This window comes from Myxine glutinosa, chromosome 2, assembly GCF_964187855.1.
Source record: "Myxine glutinosa chromosome 2, kmMyxGlut1.1, whole genome shotgun sequence".
NCBI classification, from domain to species: domain Eukaryota; kingdom Metazoa; phylum Chordata; class Myxini; order Myxiniformes; family Myxinidae; genus Myxine; species Myxine glutinosa.
In genome coordinates, this window is record NC_136262.1 from 8,438,993 (window position 1) to 8,457,982 (window position 18,990).

General features: G+C 45.8%; 3 protein-coding genes across 4 annotated transcripts in view; 1 reads left to right on the top strand and 2 right to left on the bottom strand.

Moving 5' to 3' along the window:
• Window positions 1-1,270, top strand: part of LOC137422066 (ceramide synthase 2) — a 90,017-nt gene extending 88,747 nt beyond the window's left edge. The window contains exon 11 of one of the 2 annotated variants that reach the window (XM_078772951.1): window positions 410-1,270. In XM_078772951.1, the coding sequence (XP_078629077.1) occupies window positions 410-415 (6 nt within the window). In that variant the 3' untranslated portion in view covers window positions 416-1,270. The remainder of the gene's footprint in view (window positions 1-409) is intronic. The other variant, XM_078772950.1, reaches the window with a different exon arrangement.
• Window positions 1-18,990, bottom strand: part of SUB1 (SUB1 regulator of transcription) — a 991,845-nt gene that overhangs the window by 521,166 nt on the left and 451,689 nt on the right. The window lies entirely within an intron of this gene.
• Window positions 351-15,432, bottom strand: DCTN3 (dynactin subunit 3; the record flags this gene model as incomplete). The annotated part of the gene is given in 5 exon segments (XM_078772953.1): window positions 351-409; window positions 1,559-1,642; window positions 3,514-3,591; window positions 5,432-5,516; window positions 15,225-15,432. Coding segments are annotated over 5 exon segments (408 nt in total), but the record flags the coding sequence as incomplete, so codon positions are not given.

Genomic DNA, 18,990 nt, shown 5'->3' on the forward strand with positions numbered 1-18,990 from the left:
CAGGGGGGGGAGGGACACACACAGGGGGGGGAGGGACACACACAGGGGAGGGGAGGGACGCACACAGGGGAGGGGAGGGACGCACACAGGGGGGGGGGAGGGACGCACACAGGGGGGGAGGAGAGGGATGCACACAAGGGGGGGGGAAGGGATGCACACAAGGGGGGGGGAAAGGGATGCACACAAGGGGGGGGGGGAGAGACGCACACAGGTGGGGGGGGAGACGGACACACATGGGGGGAGGACGCACATGGGGGGGGGGGCATATAGGAGGAGGCGGGACGCCCACAGTGATTCCGTACATTGCATGGATGGAACCTCTTACACAATTGATTCATAATATAGTGTACCTTCTGGGTGAGGTGTAACTTGGAGATTTTCTGCATCCGCAGGGAAAACTCAGGCACAGCTGTAAGGACAAGTCAAGGATGAGTAACAAATAAGCATTTGACAAAAGGTAGCAGGACAAAGAGGAGCTGTATTTGAAGTGATTCTGTAATTCATAAAGTTAAACCTGATGACACATGGTAAGGGTCAATAAACACCCTTTTTTCTTCAAGGCCAGAAATCATTTTGATATGCTCTTCTTCATTTGTATGCAGCACAAGTAGCTTCATTGGCTGAGGGCGCGACTATGCCGCTGATGCGGTGCAACACACGCAGAACGAGAGGGAAAACTCCACTTCCGACCAAGAAAAAAAACCCTCTGACTTGAGGGAAATTACAAGACTTACTGGGTCACTCTGCATAACGGTATCGCCATCCTCATCAGGTATTTCCTCTCCACTCAAAGGGGCAATGAAGGAAAAAAATCTCCGCCTCCCCCTAGATGCCAAGCTACAGGGTTTGTTTGTCCATGCTCTATCCTCTAATTGCTGAGTGGCAAGCAAAAAAAGCGGCACATACCATTTTTAAAGTCTTTGGTACGATTTGGCCGGGCTCGGAATTGACCGGCCAAGCTCCCAGACTCAGAGTGGATACTCGAAGGATTATACCACCAAATACGGTATGGTATAATCTATACCACCAAGTACGGTACTGTATAGTCAATACTAGAGATGTTTGTCTGTCTGTGTCACCATTTTTCTCAGAGATTGTTGAACACATCTTCACCAAATCTTCAGAAGTGCATCAGTGTGTGCCGGGGAGAGTTTTACGCAAAAAATAATTTAGAAAATTGTGAAAAAAGAAAGTTGGATTTTTAATCGCTTTATCATGACTAATCCTTTGTAGCGATGCGAAAAGTAATATTAAATGATCCAAAACCCCATTCCTTAGTGGGTGTAGGGAAGTGTTTAGGCCCACACAAAAAATATATAGAAAACTAGAGCGACATCTTCAATGTCGTGACGTCGACCGATTATGCCTCCACCCACATTATTACATCATCATACATACTTGTAGCAAGTTTGATTTAAATCCGGAATGGTGTACGTAGGCTACTTTGACAGGCAGCATACACAAGCAATCAGTGCAAATCAAGAACGTAGCTTAAAGAAAAACAGTGGCATCGGAAACGGAGAAAATGAAAATGATAAAAGTGAACAGACTAACAAACCTTGCAGGCCTGGGCTGTCGACAACTGGTAGGAGAGACGAGAGCTCCTGCAGCCATGATGCCATCGATAGTAGTTGCTGCTCCTCTGCATGAAAGAATCAGGAAATGGCAGAAAATGTCATCACAGAATTTCAAACAAAAAGATAGATATTGTTGATGCTCATGGAAGTACAAGGGGACATATGGTACGGACTGACAACAGGACTACAGAGTAATAGTTGGACACAGTGAGAGGGGAAGAACGAACAAATAAATAATAAAAAGAGGAAAGGGAGGAAGCACTGCAACACGCAAGCAACTGTTGGGTTTAGGTCGGGTGAATGAGGGTAAACAAGAACGACACCGACATCACGCAATATGCCTCCGCCCACATCATTACATCATCATACATACGTGTACCAAGTTTGATTTAAATCCATTTAGCTGTTCTCAAGTATCACACGTTTACCGAACATGACCTCTGACCTTTGATGCAAAATCTAATCAGTTCATCTTTTCACCATAATATATACTTGTACCAAGTTTGGTCAAAATCATATCACTGGTTCACAAGTTAGTGCAGTAACAGAGTTTTTGCCTAACATGACCTTTTGACCCTAAAATATAAATCAGTTCATCTTTACCTCATTATTCATACCTGCACCAAGTTTGACTTGGATCCCTTCAGCCATTCTCAAGGTAACGGAAACCTACCACGGACGGATGCGGAGCCGGACAGCCAAACGGACAACAGAACCACCTTTTGAGGCCATTTTTCCCCGCAGAGCAGGGGTTGGCCTTTTTTTGGGCACCATGGTCCCCTTTTTTTGAAGCAATGTTTTATGGCCGGATGCCCTTCCTGCCGCCAACCCTGTTAGTCGCCTCTTGCGACACACAGGGAATTACAAGTGAACTGGTACTCAATTTGCCGACCTCGGAAGGATGACAGGCTGAGTGAACCCCCCTGGCGTTAATTCAACGATCAACCGGGATTTGAACCCAGGATCCCAAGCCAGCACCCTAACCGCTAAGCCAACACCAGGACAACCCAAAAACATGCCTTATAGGACAACCCAAAAACATAATTCGTTGGCAGATGCATATAACGATTCTGGGTTGGAATTAGGGATGGCACGAGATGGTGGTCCACTGCCTGCTTGAAGCCTCGGAGGCACGAGTGGGGTAGAACAGCCTAACTTCAGACGAGAGAAGGCACCTATACAAACTGAAGTAGAATTGAAGAAAAGAGATGAGGTGTATGCAATCAGCCTGGATTTTGTAGGTTTAACGAGGGGTTTACTGGAAGAACGCATGCATCCTGGAAGAGCTGGGGTGGGTCAGAGGGCTGAAAGAGCAGAGAGAGAGAGCTAGACTGGAGAAGTGGAGAGACTACAGATCTACCTGTGATGTGAAAAGAACACACCTTGTGGTGATTCAGCCTCGTCATGGGAGATTTGAATAATGTTGAGAGCTTTAGACTACATAATCAAAGAGACAGATGTGAAGCTGGGGCACCAGCTCCTAAGGGGAGCACTACCCCCATTGGGCTGTGGACAGAGGTCTTGTAGACTACGAGTATTTCGGATTTTATGGAGAGACTTGGATTGACAGAGGATTCCTCTTCTGCAACAGATTTGGAGGCCTGCATTGCTGTGTGGTCGGTGCAGGAGAGGTCATACTGTTGGTGAGGCCTAGAAGTTCAAGATATTTAACCACTTCCAGTGGTTCACCAAAGAAACATTTACATCAATTTGATAAACATTGGCCAAATATTTCAATATCAGCCAGTGTACACGGGTCACAGTAAATGTCAAAACAGTTCTCAAAGAGAATTCAAAGCAGGTAATCACAAATATTTAGCATTCTCCAAAAAAAAAGTACTAATATGCAGCGCATAACACCAGACTCTCCAACATGCTCCCGCTCAAAAACATCGTGATGTTCATGCTTGTACGTTTATCGGCACGAGACCCATACCGGAAAGCACGATGGCAAGCTGCGCATCTTCGGGTGGATCGAGCAAATCTGGTACAAGAGCTTTCTGCAGGTCTTCACCTGAAACACATCATTTATTATTCAGGTAGCATATCCCTTCAGGCTGAGATATCCTATTGTTTTTCATATGTTTATTATTATTATTATTATTATTATCACAATTTTGTGGGTTTATTTTGTGGGTAAAGTTCATTTTCTCTGCAACCGTTGGTCCAATGGACACAAAATTTTACCATTGGTGTGCCTCCTCCTGTATAATTATTTTTAAATGACGATTGTGACGTCATAGATCACGTGGTACGGACGCTATCTTGGAAAAACGTTACACCTCTATATCTCCAAAACCGCTCAATGGAAAAAAATTGAAACATGGCTCATTCTCAAGTACTCCCCATGGGGAATAAGATATGTTGATGATGATGTCATCGGTGCCTTCATTGTGACGCCATAATTCGACAAGTACAACGCTTGATCTGATAAGCATGAAAAAACCTCAGTCTGATGGACACAACATTTTCAGAATATGAGCGGCTCCTCCTGTAGAATTTTTTTAATGATAATTATGACGTCATAAGTCACGTGGTACAGACGCCATCTTGGAAAATCAAACAGTTGCACATCTCTATCTCCAAAACTGCTCCAAGAAAAAAAATTGAAACATGGCTGATTGTCAAGTACACCCCTTGGGAATAAGATATGTTAATGATGATGTCATCGGTACCTTCGTTATGACATCATAATTCTACAAGTAAAACACTTATCTGATCATTATTTAAAAAAATTCTCAGCAACTGTTGGTCTGATGGACACGAAATTTTCACCATAGGAACACCTCTTCCTGTAGAATATTTTGATGATAATTACGACGTCATTGGTCATGTGGTACAGGCGCCATCTTGGAAAAACCGAAAAACGTTGCATCTATATCTCCAAAACAGCTCCATGGAAAAAATTGAAACGTGGCTCATTGTAAATAACTCCATATGGGGAATAAGTGGTGTTAACGATGAGGGGGAAATGCCCTGCTGAGTACGGGGAGAAAAGCGGCGCCATTGTTATGACGTCGCTGGTACCCAGAGTATCCCAGGAAGTGACGGCACTTCGCCCAAGCTCAGTGGCTGTTTTAAGTGTTTGTCTCATCCGTGTGTGTGTATGTGTGAGTGTGAGTGTGAGTGTGTGAGTGTGTGTGTGTGTGTGTGTGTGTGTGTGTGTGTGTGTGTAACAATCCTTACTTAGCACGTGTATTAAAAAAAATTGTACAGAGTCTCGTCCCGATCGCACATGTCATGCGAGAGACAAATTCGATATTTGTACTCTGTCTGCCTGTTTGGCAGGAATGAGATAATTATTCCAAAGAGGAAACTTACTGTTTTTAATGACATCATAAAGGCCAAACAACAGGCACAAAGAACTAATGAAACGTGTTAAACAGGGACAGGGTGGTGTAAAAGACACTGCATCATCTACAGCGATAAACTTCCGGGAAAAAATTATTTCTACAACCCTTAAAACTTTAATTTCCTTTCATACTTGAATGCATACTTGAACCCTATAGAACACAAATCGCCTTTTGGCACTTGCAAAAAACCTTCTGTTTCACAGTACTCTACTTGGACAAAATATTATGCCGTCTCATGCCCTGAGGGCACATTAACTGTGAGATTCGGCCTTTAGACAGGTATGGCGGCGCTAGCGCCGTTTGTTTAGCGCAAAACGCAAAGCAACAGTTTAAAAGACCGTGCCCATGTTCCTTTTCTCAAGACTATATGAGGTAAAATGTGGATTTCAAATGCAGCCATGTGATAGACTGCGAGTGCAAAATGTTGATTCTGAAACAACAAAGCAGCACAATGTACAGAATCGATACGATTAATTAAACAAAGAGTTCATCGGATCTTACTGCGACGCCACAGTACACGAAGACGTTCCCGTTTTCCAGAGAGCGAGTCAAGGGAAGTCTGCAGCCGACATATCGCCTCTTCATACTGTAAGAACAAAGAACACGTGTCCGAATGACAACGATCAGGGATATCCAAACGATCCAGCCATCAGAGAATAATACAAAAGTACACGATTAAAAAAGGTTGGGTACTTCTTGACGAAAGCACCATTCCCAGATCTGCAATTTTTGATAATCCTGATACAAGAAACTCTCGGAATTTTTGGCAAAGAGTGCACATTAATCATCGTAACAAATGAAAATTACCCACAATCCCAGCCATTGAGCCACTATGTGAGGAAGAACAATTCAGATTTAATTTACGACATCATTTCAGTATGTTGGAGTTGTTGTTGTTTCAGTCCTGTTTTCTGAGGAGTTTGCAGACAGTGTGGTGAGTGGAAGGTTGATGATGGTGAAAATGATGATTGGAAAGCTCTTCGTGAACGTCATCTCGGGATATGCTCCGCAGGTTGGTCGAAGCGATGAAGAGAAGGACAAGTTCTAGTGTGCGATAGAGAAGCTGATGGAAAACGTGAAAGATGAGGAAGTTGTTGTGGTAGGAGGAGACCTAAATGGACATGTGGGAAGGAGTATGGATGGTTTTGAGGGAGTTCATGGGGGTTACGGATATGGTGTGAGAAATGGAGAAGGTGAAAGGATTTTGGAGTTTGCTGATCGAGCTGATTTGTAATACTCATTTCCAGAAAGAGGATAATAAGCTTGTTACATACACGTCAGGTGGGTCGACGACAACTGTGGACTACCTGATGGTGCGTAGGTGAGATAGGGGGCACCTCCGGGACACAAAGGTGATCCCGGGGGAGGAGGCTGTTTCACAGCATCACTTGGTTGTCTGCGACATAAGGGTGAAAGGTGCGAGGAGAGCTCGGCGGGTGAAGTACCAACCGAGAATGAAGGTGTGGAGGTTCAAAGAGGTGACAGTAAGGGAGGCATTAAAAGAGAGGCTGAGTAGGGTAGAGGATGATGTGGTTGAGCTTGAAAGTGGTTGGATGTCAATGAAAGCTAGTCTGTTGGGAGCCGTTGGTGAGGTATGTGGATGGACAAAAGGACCACCGAGGCACTCGGAAACATGGTGGTGGGATGATGAAGTTGGAAAGAGGATTGACGAGAAGAGGAAGAAGTTCAAGGAGTGGCAGAACGCAAAGGGTACGGGAGCAGAAAAAGCAGAGCATGAAAGTTATAAGGCAGCCAAGAAGGCTGCAAAGAAAGAGGTAGCAAAGGCGCAGGAGGCATGTAGGAAAATGTTCGGAGAAAGCTTGGATTCGGAAGAGGGTCAGAGAGCGGTATTCAGGATTGCAAACCAGATAGCGAAAGAGAGGTGTGATGTGATGGGGGTGAGTTGCTTGAAGGATGAAGTGGGACAAATCGTTGTGGACCTAGATGGAATTAAAGGAAGATGGAAAAGATATATGGAAATGCTGTTGAATACAGAGAATGAATGGGATGGCAACATAGAGAGTAACCCAGTTTTAGGACCGGCAGAGAAGATAACTGAGAAGGAAGTTGAGGAAGCGATAAAAGCAATGAAGAGTAGAAAAGCGGGAGGGCCGACGGGAGTTGTGGGAGACATGTTGAAGGCAGCGGGAAGTTGGGGTGTGAAGAGAATGACAGAGATCTGTAATCTGGTGGTGAAAGAAAGCCGCATTCCAGTGGATTGGGAACTGAGTACCCTCGTCCCTCTATACAAGGGGAAAGGTGACCCTCTAGAGTGTGGCTCGTACCAAGCGATAAAGTTATTGGAGCATGGAATGAAGGTATTGGAAAGGGTGTTGGAGAGGAGGATAAGGAAGAAGGTGAAGATCGACGAAATGCAGTTTGGATTTATGCCAGGAAGAGGAACGACAGACGCGCTCTTTATTGTGAGACAGTTGCAGGAGAAGTACATGGAGAAGAGGAAGAAGTTGTTTCTTGGGTTTGTTGATCTGGAGAAAGCATTCAATCGGGTTCCAGCGAAGTATTGACATGGGCATTGAGGAAGTTGGGAGTGGAGGAATGGTTGATCAGAGTGGTGATGGCAATGTACAAAAGAGCGCGCACAGCTGTAAGGACGAAGGAAGGGAACAGTGGTGAGTTTGAGGTGAAGGTGGGAGTGCATCAGGGGTCGGTACTAAGTCCACTACTATTTGTAGCTGTGATGGAGGTGCTGGCTCAGAACGTAAAGGAGGGTTTATCGTGGGAGTTGTTGTATGCAGATGATCTGGTGTTGATTGCGGAAAGTATGGATGGACTGAAGGAAAAGATGAACAAGTGGAAGGAAGGTATGGAGACAAAAGGTCTGAAGGTGAATATAGGAAAGACGAAGGTGATGGCAAGTGGTAAAGCATGTGGTGAGGTGGAAAGAACTGGGAAGTGGCCATGTGCTGTGTGCAGGAAGGGTGTCGGAGTGAACTCCATTCAATGTACAATGTGCGCTGAGTGGGTTCATCAAAAATGTAGTGGTCTGAGAGGGTCATTAACCAGTGTGGCAGCTACATTCAAGTGTGAGGTATGCACAGAGGGAGCTGCAGATGGAGGAAATGTTGAGTTGGATCTTGGAGACGGCGTGAAGCTAGAAGGTGTGAAAACATTTTGCTACCTCGGAGACATGCTGAATGGAGAAGGTGGATCAGACTCGGCAACGGTTGCAAGAGTGAGATGTGCATGGAAGAAGTTTCGGGAACTGAGTGGCGTGCTGATGAGGAGGGGAGTGTCGTTGAAGCTGAAGGGAAAGGTGTATGCTGCATGTGTGAGAAGTGTTATGATTTATGGGAGCGAGACATGGGTAATGAACGTAGAGCAGCAACGAAGGCTGGAAAGGGTGGAAATGCGAATGGTTCGGTTGATGTGTGGAGTATCGTTGAGAGAGAGGAAGACAAATGATGAATTGCGAAAGATGATGGGAATAGAGCCTGTGATTGATGCTGTGAAGAGGAACAGGTTGAGATGGTTTGGTCATGTGTTGAGGAAGGATGAAAGTGACTGGTTGAGAAGAGTGATGGAAATGAATGTCAAAGGAAGTCGAGGACGGGGTAGACCGAGAAAGACTTGGCTAAAGATGGTGGAAGAAGAAATGCAGGCAAGGGGGTTAACAAGGAGAGATGCAGAAAATAGGGCAAAATGGAGAAGATTGTCATGGGGACCGCAAGGCTAACCCCCGCTCTAGCAGGGAAAATGGCCTTAAAATGCATGTTGTTGTTGTTGTATTTCAGTATGTTGGACCAATTGCAGAGATGAGCCGGCTATCTTGTACTGGAAGGAGTGGATTCCCGGCACGTGTTCGAGCGGGACAATCTACAAAACTGATAGTAAGGTCATTCGTGTGTGAAATAGCACTTGAGAGTCACTGGAATAATGTTTGGCATAAAATTTAGATTTTCCACATAATACACCAAGTGAGCAGAGTCCAAAGACAACATCGATCAATACAGAACAGGGCCACAATATATAGATTACAGTAGATCTGAGAACCAGTGCAGTCTCACTTTACGTTGTCGTGTCATGTCACCGGGGAATGTCGACATTGCGTTTAATATCGAGCATTCATTCTCAGATTGAAGAAGATCTGCATGCGGACACAGAGATCTATTACAATAACATATGCCATCATTTTTAGAATGAACGAGGTCAACAAAAGTACTGCTTTTAAAAGTTGTAAAACAAACAGAAGATCCCAAACAAGTCGATACTATGTACCATGTGACCTCATACATTCATTTTGCCAAGCTTAACCTCTGACCTGTCTGGTACTCGGGTCGATCCTCAGTGGAGAGAAATCTTTTAACAGCCAACACCCGATTGGCTGCTTTTCATTTATAACTATAACGGCACTCAGTAGAGTGCACACCTCCGCCTGGTTGGCCGTATCACTCAATGGTGAAGAATCACTTTAAAAAGTCGAATAGCTCTCTCCACTCTCTGCCGCTCCATTCCTCATCCCTCAGATCGGCAGTCTGCAGCCTCCTCACTCTCTGCAGACCTGGACAAAATCACAGACTGGTCAAACAAGTGGAACATGTCTTTCTATCCTGACAAATCTCACACTCTTACGATGTCTCTCCGAAAAGACCGACTGGACAACCCTCCCATCTACTTTCTGAATAATCCTCTCCAAGAAGTTCTGTCACTCAAGCTTTTGGGTCTCACTATCTGCCATGATCTTTCCTGGGAAAACCACATTTCCAAGCTGGCCTCCAAAGCCAGTCGCCGACTGGGCATCCTCCGTCGTGCGAAGTCCTTCCTAGGCACACCTGAGCTCATCACCACATACAAGGCTTTCATCTGCAGCTCAATGGAATACTGCTCTCCCATCTGGGCTGGTGCTCCTGCCTCACACCTAGCTCGTCTTCACGCTGTTGAAACCAAAGCGTTCAGAATCATTGGAATCTCCCGCGATGAAACTACCTCCGAGGGCCTCTCACTCAGTCACCGCAGGCAGGTTGGTGGTCTTTCCGTCTTCTACCGACTTCTCTCCGGCCTTGCCCCCCCAGCTCGCTCTGGGCTCTGTCCCCCAAATATTCCTACAGGTCGCACAAGATCTGACTGCAACCCTCTTATGGTTAAACTGCCAAAATCAAGACTCTCTGCTCACCTTCACTCCTTCATTCCTCTTTTCTCCCACCTCTGGAACAAACTCCCTCACTCTCTTCAATCCCACTCCACCCTCCAGGTCTTTAAAACAGCTGTTCACCACCATCTCTTATCCTCCCCCATCCAAAACCTTGATCTTTTCTACCACCGCTAATTTCACCCCAAATCCACTTTTTTGAAATACCAAGTTCTTTCCTGTAAGTCCTTGGTGTCCTTGTGTTTATAATTCTCCCCCCCCCCCCCTTCCCACGCCGACTCCCCCCAAGCCCTCTCCCTCCCACACATTCCCGATGTCCCTGCTCTCAAAAGCTGAGTTTATGTGCTTCCACTTCTCTCCCCATCTTGTCTACCGCTCCCCTTTTTATATACTTTGTTTGTTTGTCTGTTTGATTTGTTTGTGTGATAAATGTTAGCTCTTTCACGAGCCTCGATTATGTATACAAAAAAAAAAAAAAAAGAAGCTGGATTTGGATCCGGATCTTCACCAAAATCGAATCCGTTTGTCCTTGTCACACACACAACCTGTCCAACAAGTTTTGTCCAAATCCGTCCATAACTTTTTGAGATATCCTGATATGTATCGTTTTTGGCCCAATCTCCCAATGGCAAAGATTCACTTAAAAGATTCTTGTGGCCGGATGCAAATCCAGATCTCCACCAAAATCTAATCATTTCGTCCTCGTCACATATGCTACATCTCTGCCAAATTTCGTCCGAATCCGTCTGCAACTGTTTGAGATATTTTGTTCACAAACAGACAGACAAACAGACAGACAGGGGAACATAACCTCCATCCACCTTTGGTGGCAGAGGTAATAAAGTACTCATTGAATTCATCCATTGCAGTACAAAATAGCCAGCTCATCTCTGCAATTGCCCCAACCCCATCACCAACCCCATCCCCCCCTCCCAGATTTCCAGTTTTCCCTCCTGAGAGTTTCCTTCGGCATCCATATTGTCCACTCCATGCATCCTCTCCTGCCCCCCTCACCCCCAATTGTTTGTCCGTCTCCCTCTGTGTGCCTTCAACTCTGCTATTGGTGTTTCCCCGCTCCACTCAATGTTGTTCCTTTTGTCCTGTTGCATCCTGATCTGATAATCCGATAAGTGTACTTGCCTCTCCATGAGCCTCGACGATATGTACAAGTAATAATCAGTTTACATCGTATTCTTTTTACATCGTTGGCAAATAGGGGACATTATTAACAGTTTAAGTCGTCGACAAATAATTAATATATGAGAATATAGAGAAAAATAATAATAATAATAAAATGCGGATAAAAGCCTTGGATGTTCATGGTGTGTGGAGTCCTCTTATCTGGGTTTTTTGTTTATTTAGGGGTGGTCTTGGTGGTGTTGGGGGTATTAGCGGACTTAAAGGGTCTTCAAAGGTCTAAGGGGTCTCAGCTACTGTAGTGTAAAGGGTCGAAAGGTATGCTGCAGCAGTACGTAATGAATAGACGTACATAAATAGACCGGAAGTGACACCAAGACGTCAGGGACGTCCTGTGGGAGGAAGGATTCTGTTAACCAGATGATGGCCGCTTGATCTGTCAGCTTGGAGCGGACCCCTTGGATGTTTGAGGTCCACACATTTAGGGACAAGGGAGGTGGAGGTGCTGATAGAGCGTAGGAATGTGGAAAGGAGCAAGGAGAGTGAAGCTGCAGCTGCAATGTCATTGATGAAAGGACTGGAAAGAACCAACTTCACCATGGCAGCAGGCCATGCATCTCACGTTCTGACGAGGAGGCTGTACGATGATCCTCTTCCATACTCTAGCCGACCTACAGAAGGCGTACTATTGGATGAGTAGGCGGTCACTTCCACTTCTTCATCTCCACAACTCAACCACTCTCCTCTCCACCTACCTCGACTCGCTCAAGGCACATTGTCCCCCATTTTTTGAATTTGAATTTTATTGACTCTTCGACCCCATTCAACCCCTTTCCCATGTAAATAAGAGCAAATGTACCCAATGTAAATATTTATGTACCTATGAAACTACAAGTACCTATTTATGTATCATAATTTATGTAATACCTGTACTAGCAAAGGTACCCAGCGTTTCCGGCAACACAGTCGTTTTGTGAAGGGAATATTAAGAGAGGGCGGGAGAGAGAGGCGGTGGTTGGAGAGAGAGGGGTGAGGGAGACAGACAGAGAGAGGAGAGGAGGGAGGCTGAGGGGAGGAAGGAGGTGAGGAAGGTGAGGGAGAAGGTGAGGAAGAAGGTGAGGGGGGGTAAAGTGAGGGGCGGGTGAGGTGAGGGGCGGGTGAGGGGCGGGTGAGGTGAGGGTCGGGTGAAGTGAGGCGCGGGTGAAGTGAGGCGCGGGTGAAGTGAGGAGCGGGTGAAGTGAGGAGCGGGTGAAGTGAGGAGCGGGTGAAGTGAGGAGCGGGTGAAGTGAGGAGCGGGTGAAGTGAGGAGCGGGTGAAGTTAGGAGCGGGTGAAGTGAGGAGCGGGTGAAGTTAGGAGCGGGTGAAGTGAGGAGCGGGTGAAGTTAGGAGCGGGTGAAGTTAGGGGAGGTGAAGTTAGGGGAGGTGAAGTTAGGGGAGGTGAAGTTAGGGGAGGTGAAGTTAGGGGAGGTGAAGTTAGGGGAGGTGAAGTTAGGGGAGGTGAAGTTAGGGGAGGTGAGGTTAGGGGAGGTGAAGTTAGGGGAGGTGAAGTTGGGGGAGGTGAAGTTGGGGGAGGTGAAGTTGGGGGTGGTGAAGTTGGGGGAGTTGAAGTTAGGGGAGGTGAAGTTAGGGGAGGTGAAGTTAGGGGAGGTGAAGTTAGGGGAGGTGAAGTTAGGGGAGGTGAAGTTAGGGGAGGTGAAGTTAGGGGAGGTGAAGTTAGGGGAGGTGAAGTTAGGGGAGGTGAAGTTAGGGGAGGTGAAGTTAGGGGAGGTGAAGTTAGGGGAGGTGAAGTTAGGGGAGGTGAAGTTAGGGGAGGTGAAGTTAGGGGAGGTGAAGTTAGGGGAGGTGAAGTTAGGGGAGGTGAAGTTAGGGGAGGTGAAGTTAGGGGAGGTGAAGTTAGGGGAGGTGAAGTTAGGGGAGGTGAAGTTAGGGGAGGTGAAGTTAGGGGAGGTGAAGTTAGGGGAGGTGGAGTTAGGGGAGGTGAAGTTAGGGGAGGTGAAGTGAGGTAGGGAGGGACGTAAGGAGGAGGATAAGGAGGAAGGTAAGGAGGGAGATGAGGAGAAGGGTAAGGACACAGAGGCACGCACGCACACCTTTATTGGTTAAGAGGCGAATGCTGCGTCTGTTCCCCCTGAAACACTGAAATGTTCCTCGGAGACGTAAAACTTGCTTCAAATGAATCCAAACCTACAGGAAAATGATAATAATAATACAGCTTCAATTCAGCTTTCAACCATCGCAAGAATAAAAGGCTTCCTCCGGATTTTACTATCGTGGTATTTTTATAAGGGCTTCCAGTTTGTTTATAATACTATAGTAATCATTACAGCAATACTGTAGTATTAACTACATAGTGAGCTGTCTCGCCCGGGTTCGAATCCAGACTCAGATGAAACGCTAAACCGATCGTCTCGTCTGCAAACATTAGGTGGTGGATGTTACAGATCCAACGGTGTCCATCAATGGCAGGTGAGTTATCTCTGGCATTCTGAACAAATTGCAAATTCCTGCTCGAACTGGTGGGAAGGCAATGGCAAACCATCCGGCACAACCTTCTTCAAGAGTGCTTTGGCAGTGACGATGATGATGACGATGGCGATGATGATGACGATGACGATGATGCCGATGATGACTATGATGATTATGATGATGATGACGACTGATGATGATGTTTATGATGCTGATGACGATTATGCCGATGATGATGATGCCGCCGATGATTATGCCGATGATTATGCTGATGACACTGATGATGCTGACGATGATTGTGATGCCCGTGATGACGCCAATGATGATGACAATGATCCTGATGATGCTGGTGATTACGATAATGCCGATGATGGTGCAGATGATGGTGCTGACGGTGATGGTGATGATGGTGAGGATGATAGTGATGATGATGGTGGTGCTGACGGTGATGGTGATGATGGTGATGATGGTGATGGTGCTGAGGGTGATGATGATGACGATGGTGATGGCGATGGTGATGATGGTGCTGACGGTGATGATGATGCTGATGGTGATGCCGATGATGGTGATGATTATGATGCAAATGATGGTGATGATTATGATGCAAATGATGGTGATGCCGATGATGGTGATAGTGATGCTGGCGATGGTGCTGATGGGGATGATGATGATGATGATGATGGTGATGACAATGATGATGGTGCTGACGGTGATGGTGAAGATGATGGTGCTGATGGTGATGGTGATGACGATGATGGTGGTGCTGACGGTGATGGTGATGATCGTGGTGCTGACGGTGATGATGATTGTGGTGATGGTGATGATGATGCTGACGGTGATGATGATGATGCCGATGGTGATGATGATGCCGATGGTGATGATGATGCTGACGGTGATGATGATGATGCCGATGGTGATGATGATGATGCCGATGGTGATGGTGATGCCGATGGTGATGATGAAAGCTGACGGCGATGATGGTGATGATGATGATGATGCCGATGATGATGCCGATGGTGATGATGATGAAAGCTGACGGTGATGACAATGATGATGGTGCTGACGGTGATGATGATGATGATGATGGTGCTGACGGTGATGATGATGGTAGTGCTGACGGTGATGCTGATTGTGCTGATGGTGATGATGCCGATGGTGATGATGATGCCGATGGTGATGATGATGCTGACGGGGATGATGATGCCGATGGTGATGATGATGGTGGTGCTGACGGGGGTGATGATGATGATGATGATGCCGATGGTGATGATGATGGTGCTGACGGTGATGATGATGGTGGTGCTGACGGTGATGATGATGATGATGGTGGTGCTGACGGTGATTATGATGATGGCGATGACGACGATAACGAGTCACGTTGATGCGAGAAACATCATATTCAAGCCCAAAGCAATGACGCATTCCACGTGATTACTGATTAACATAACAAATGATGCTCTAATTAACACACACTTGACACTTGTAAGCGTATCCTATCCCTATCAATATTACTATTACATTAGTATTAATAATCCGATCCCATTCCCACGGCACAAGGCAGCAATGCTTGCCGATCGGTCGCACCTTCAGGTGTTTCACAGGTCGTCCACCGAGCAGCTTCTCTTCCAGCACATCGAGCCGTTGCCGCAACACGTCGAGCTCCTCCATAGCCGGATAATTCCTCATACACGACCCGAGGTGAATATGGACGAAGCGGGATATGAATACAGCATCAACACCGCGACTCCAGCACCACTGCACCAGCAATGATGACGTAGCACCCGGAAAGGGAAAACGTAATTAACGAGACGTTAATATTTTATCCTTGTAAACTTCATTTATTATTATCTTAAACCATAAAGATGCAAATAGGCGACATTAATCTGAAGTAATACTTTATATAAATTTATAGCTTTTAGTTGCAAAACTAAAGACAAAACAGAAGTGATCTACAATCGAACTAACAATTCATTGTAATACACCTTAACCCAGGTGCACGGTAAGGTGCTCACCTGAAGGTTGGAACACGATTTTTTACCGCAATTCTACGAAGAGAAGATTTTACCTTATTATTTCACTCACCCCACCCAGGTAAGGTCCATTTATTTGACCAGGGTGTATAAAATGACATCACTTTCTCAAATTGCATGTACTCACGGAGGTATATAATATGGAGAGCCAATGACGGCTGTCGGCTGAAGCTAGCGGAAGTTGCTTGGCGGCCATATTGGGAAGCCGATTGTGTCTGCGTCCGTGTTTGTTTAATGCGGACCGTCCGTGTTCAGACGTCTGCGTCTGAGATCTTCGGGGAAGGAACAGGCGAATTTGGTGACACAATGTCTACTAAAATTGCATGATATCGGTGCAGAGGTGGTTTCCTTAACTTGCGATGGACCGTCCGCTCATTTGACAATGTTACGTGAGCTAGGTGCCGACATCACGCCGCAGAATGTGAAACCAACATTTCCCCACCCAGCAAATCCCGAAAAGAAAATTTGTGTTGTACTCGATGCATGTCACATGCTTAAACTTGCAAGAAACTGTCTTGGATCCATGAAAATGATGGAGGATGGCAACAAAAAAGTCATCGCGTGGAAATACATCCAGGCACTCTTTGATCTGCAGAAGAGGGAAGGCTTGCGTCTGGGAAATAAGCTCTCCCGGAAACACATCGAGTGGAAGAGCAATGTCATGAAGGTGGACACAGCCGCTCAGACATTGAGCACTAGTGTGGCAGATGCAATTCGGTTTTGCAGGGACACTTTGCAACTATCAGAATTTCAGGGCAGTGAGGCTACCTGCCAATACATTGAAACATTGGACAAACTGTTTGACATTCTAAATTCTCGCAATCCATTGGCACGAAACTACAAGGCACCACTCATGACATCACGAGAAGGACTTTTCCTGCCATTCCTGGATACTGCCTACAGTTACTTGTCCAACATCAAAAACATGAATGGTCAAGTTATGACCAATACGCGTTTGAAAACCCCCTTCATTGGTTTCATGATCTGCATAGAGAGTGTCACAATTTTGTATTTCACATATGTCAAACCTGCCTCATCTCCCCTGCGATACCTGCTCACGTACAAAATGAGCCAAGACCACATTGAACTTTTCTTTGGAGCGGTCCGCATTGCATGTGGAAGTGGGAATAACCCAACGGCCCGGCAGTTTGTTGCCGCATATAAGCGCCTCTTGATGCGACATGACATCAAGTCTGCAAGTGGGAACTGTTCTGCACAGGACTCAACCAGAATCCTGAATGCGGCTTCCTTCAAGTGCGTTGCAAAGCAGGCTGTGCCTGACGAGAGTCACGACATGTTGGTGGCCAGACGATACGACCTGGAGTTGAGATCGCCGGCAAAAGAGGACCACGACTATGCGGATATTCCAAATTTTGAGCAACTTTCCATCTTTACAGAGTCATGTGTTGGCTATATTGCCGGCTATGTGGTGAGGATGGTGAGGAAGACTCTGAAGTGTAGCCAATGTCTTTCTGCATTGACCAGTAACAACGAAGAATGGCAAACCACACCAATGTACAGCCTGATTGTTACCAAGAACAGGGGCGGCCTCATAGTTCCCTCGCACAGTGTTGTTCGTGTCTGTGAGGCGACTGAACGCTGTGTCAAGAGGCTCCTGGCTGTAAGCAATGGCAAAATGCCTCGTGAAAGTGGGATAAGAGTGGCAATTTCCACTTCTGTCCTTTCTGAGGTCGGTCGGTCTACATTTGCTTCCTTGGATCGGCACATGTTTGACTGTGAGGCAGACAGCAACCATGTGTTTGCTTTAATACATTCTGTATCACAATCATACAGCAAGATACGTTTCCATCATGTTGTGAGAACACTCGATGATGACATGAAGGAAGAGCGCATCAGGAAAAAATATTGCAAACTGGTCCTGTTTGCTCACCAGTGAGGCAACACCAGAGCAAGCTGAAATATAAGAGCGACCTCATCTCTACATGGTGTGGGTGTGTTTTGTGGGTTAACTGTGAATTGTGTGGGTTAACTACATGACAGCGTTTCATGTCATTTATGTGACTGACTCACTGTTGATGTGTTGCTGACCCATGTCAGTGTAGAATAAACTCTGGTTATCATTATATCTGCGTGGTTTCTAACATCTCGGTAATAGAAACATACACATCTTAGTTACAATATAATGACTGAATTAAGTAACATCATATAACATGACAACAAATCAGATCTTTATATTGAGGAATATTATAGAACAAGCCAAAGAATGGCAAACGACGATGTACCTCAATTTTATAGATTTCTAGAAAGCTTTCGACTCCTTGCCCAGAGAAAGTCTGGGTCTTCATCATCTATCTATAATTCCAGTAATCTCTGTCTGTCTGTCTGTACGTCTGTACGTTTGTTTGTTTGTCTGTGACCGCTGTTTCTCGACAACTACCGGTCCGATATACCTGAAACTTGCCAGGTATATTGCTGGGGACCCGAGGATGTGCCTTTTCAAGGTTTCATATTAATCGGACAATTACTTACCGAGCTATGTCCAAAAAACGATTCAACCAATCAGAGAGCAGCGAACGATCGCGTGTGCCGAACGTGGAGGACACACTCTGCCTCGGATGGCACATTTGAGAGCGTATTCATTTATTTCACGTTTGCAAACTATGTTGGCGTTAAACTATGTTTTAAAACTAATAAAACCGAATTTGCGATTCATTCGCTTTCCTGCGCGTTTGTGCACGCGATGGCGATTTCTTTACCAAACTCCGGAAGCCGTTCGCTTTGGACCAAACCATTGCATGTAAATAGAGGGGGGGGATTGTCACCGTACTCGCAAGCCGTTCGCTTTGGACCAAACCATTTCATGTAAATAGAGGGGGGGGGATATAATTTTAGATATAGATATAGTACGGGCAATGCCCTAGTAATGAAGAAATACAGCATACCTGGAAAATTAGTGAACCTTGTAAAAGCCCTTTACCAAGACTTTCAATGTGCGGTTGTCGACCAAGGTGAAACAACAGAATGGTTCAAGGTGAAGACAGGAGTTAAACTGGGGTGTAACATGTCAGGATTCTTATTCCTACTAGTGGGTGATTGGGTCATGAGAAGGACGATAAAGAACACCGAGCGGTAATTTTGGGCACTTTTTTTTCAAACAAGCTCTAAACCATTGGATTCCCCAGGAAAAATGCGTCTAGAACCAACTTCAAACTTAATGAACACCATTTCCTTAAAGAACGGGATTCTGAGCCCGAATATCAGTTCAAATATTAGTATTCTATATTAATTAAATAGTCGGCGGTCCTAAAATTCGCTCCAGCTGCATCATCAGTGCGCCACGCCTTTGCTTTGACAGGCTT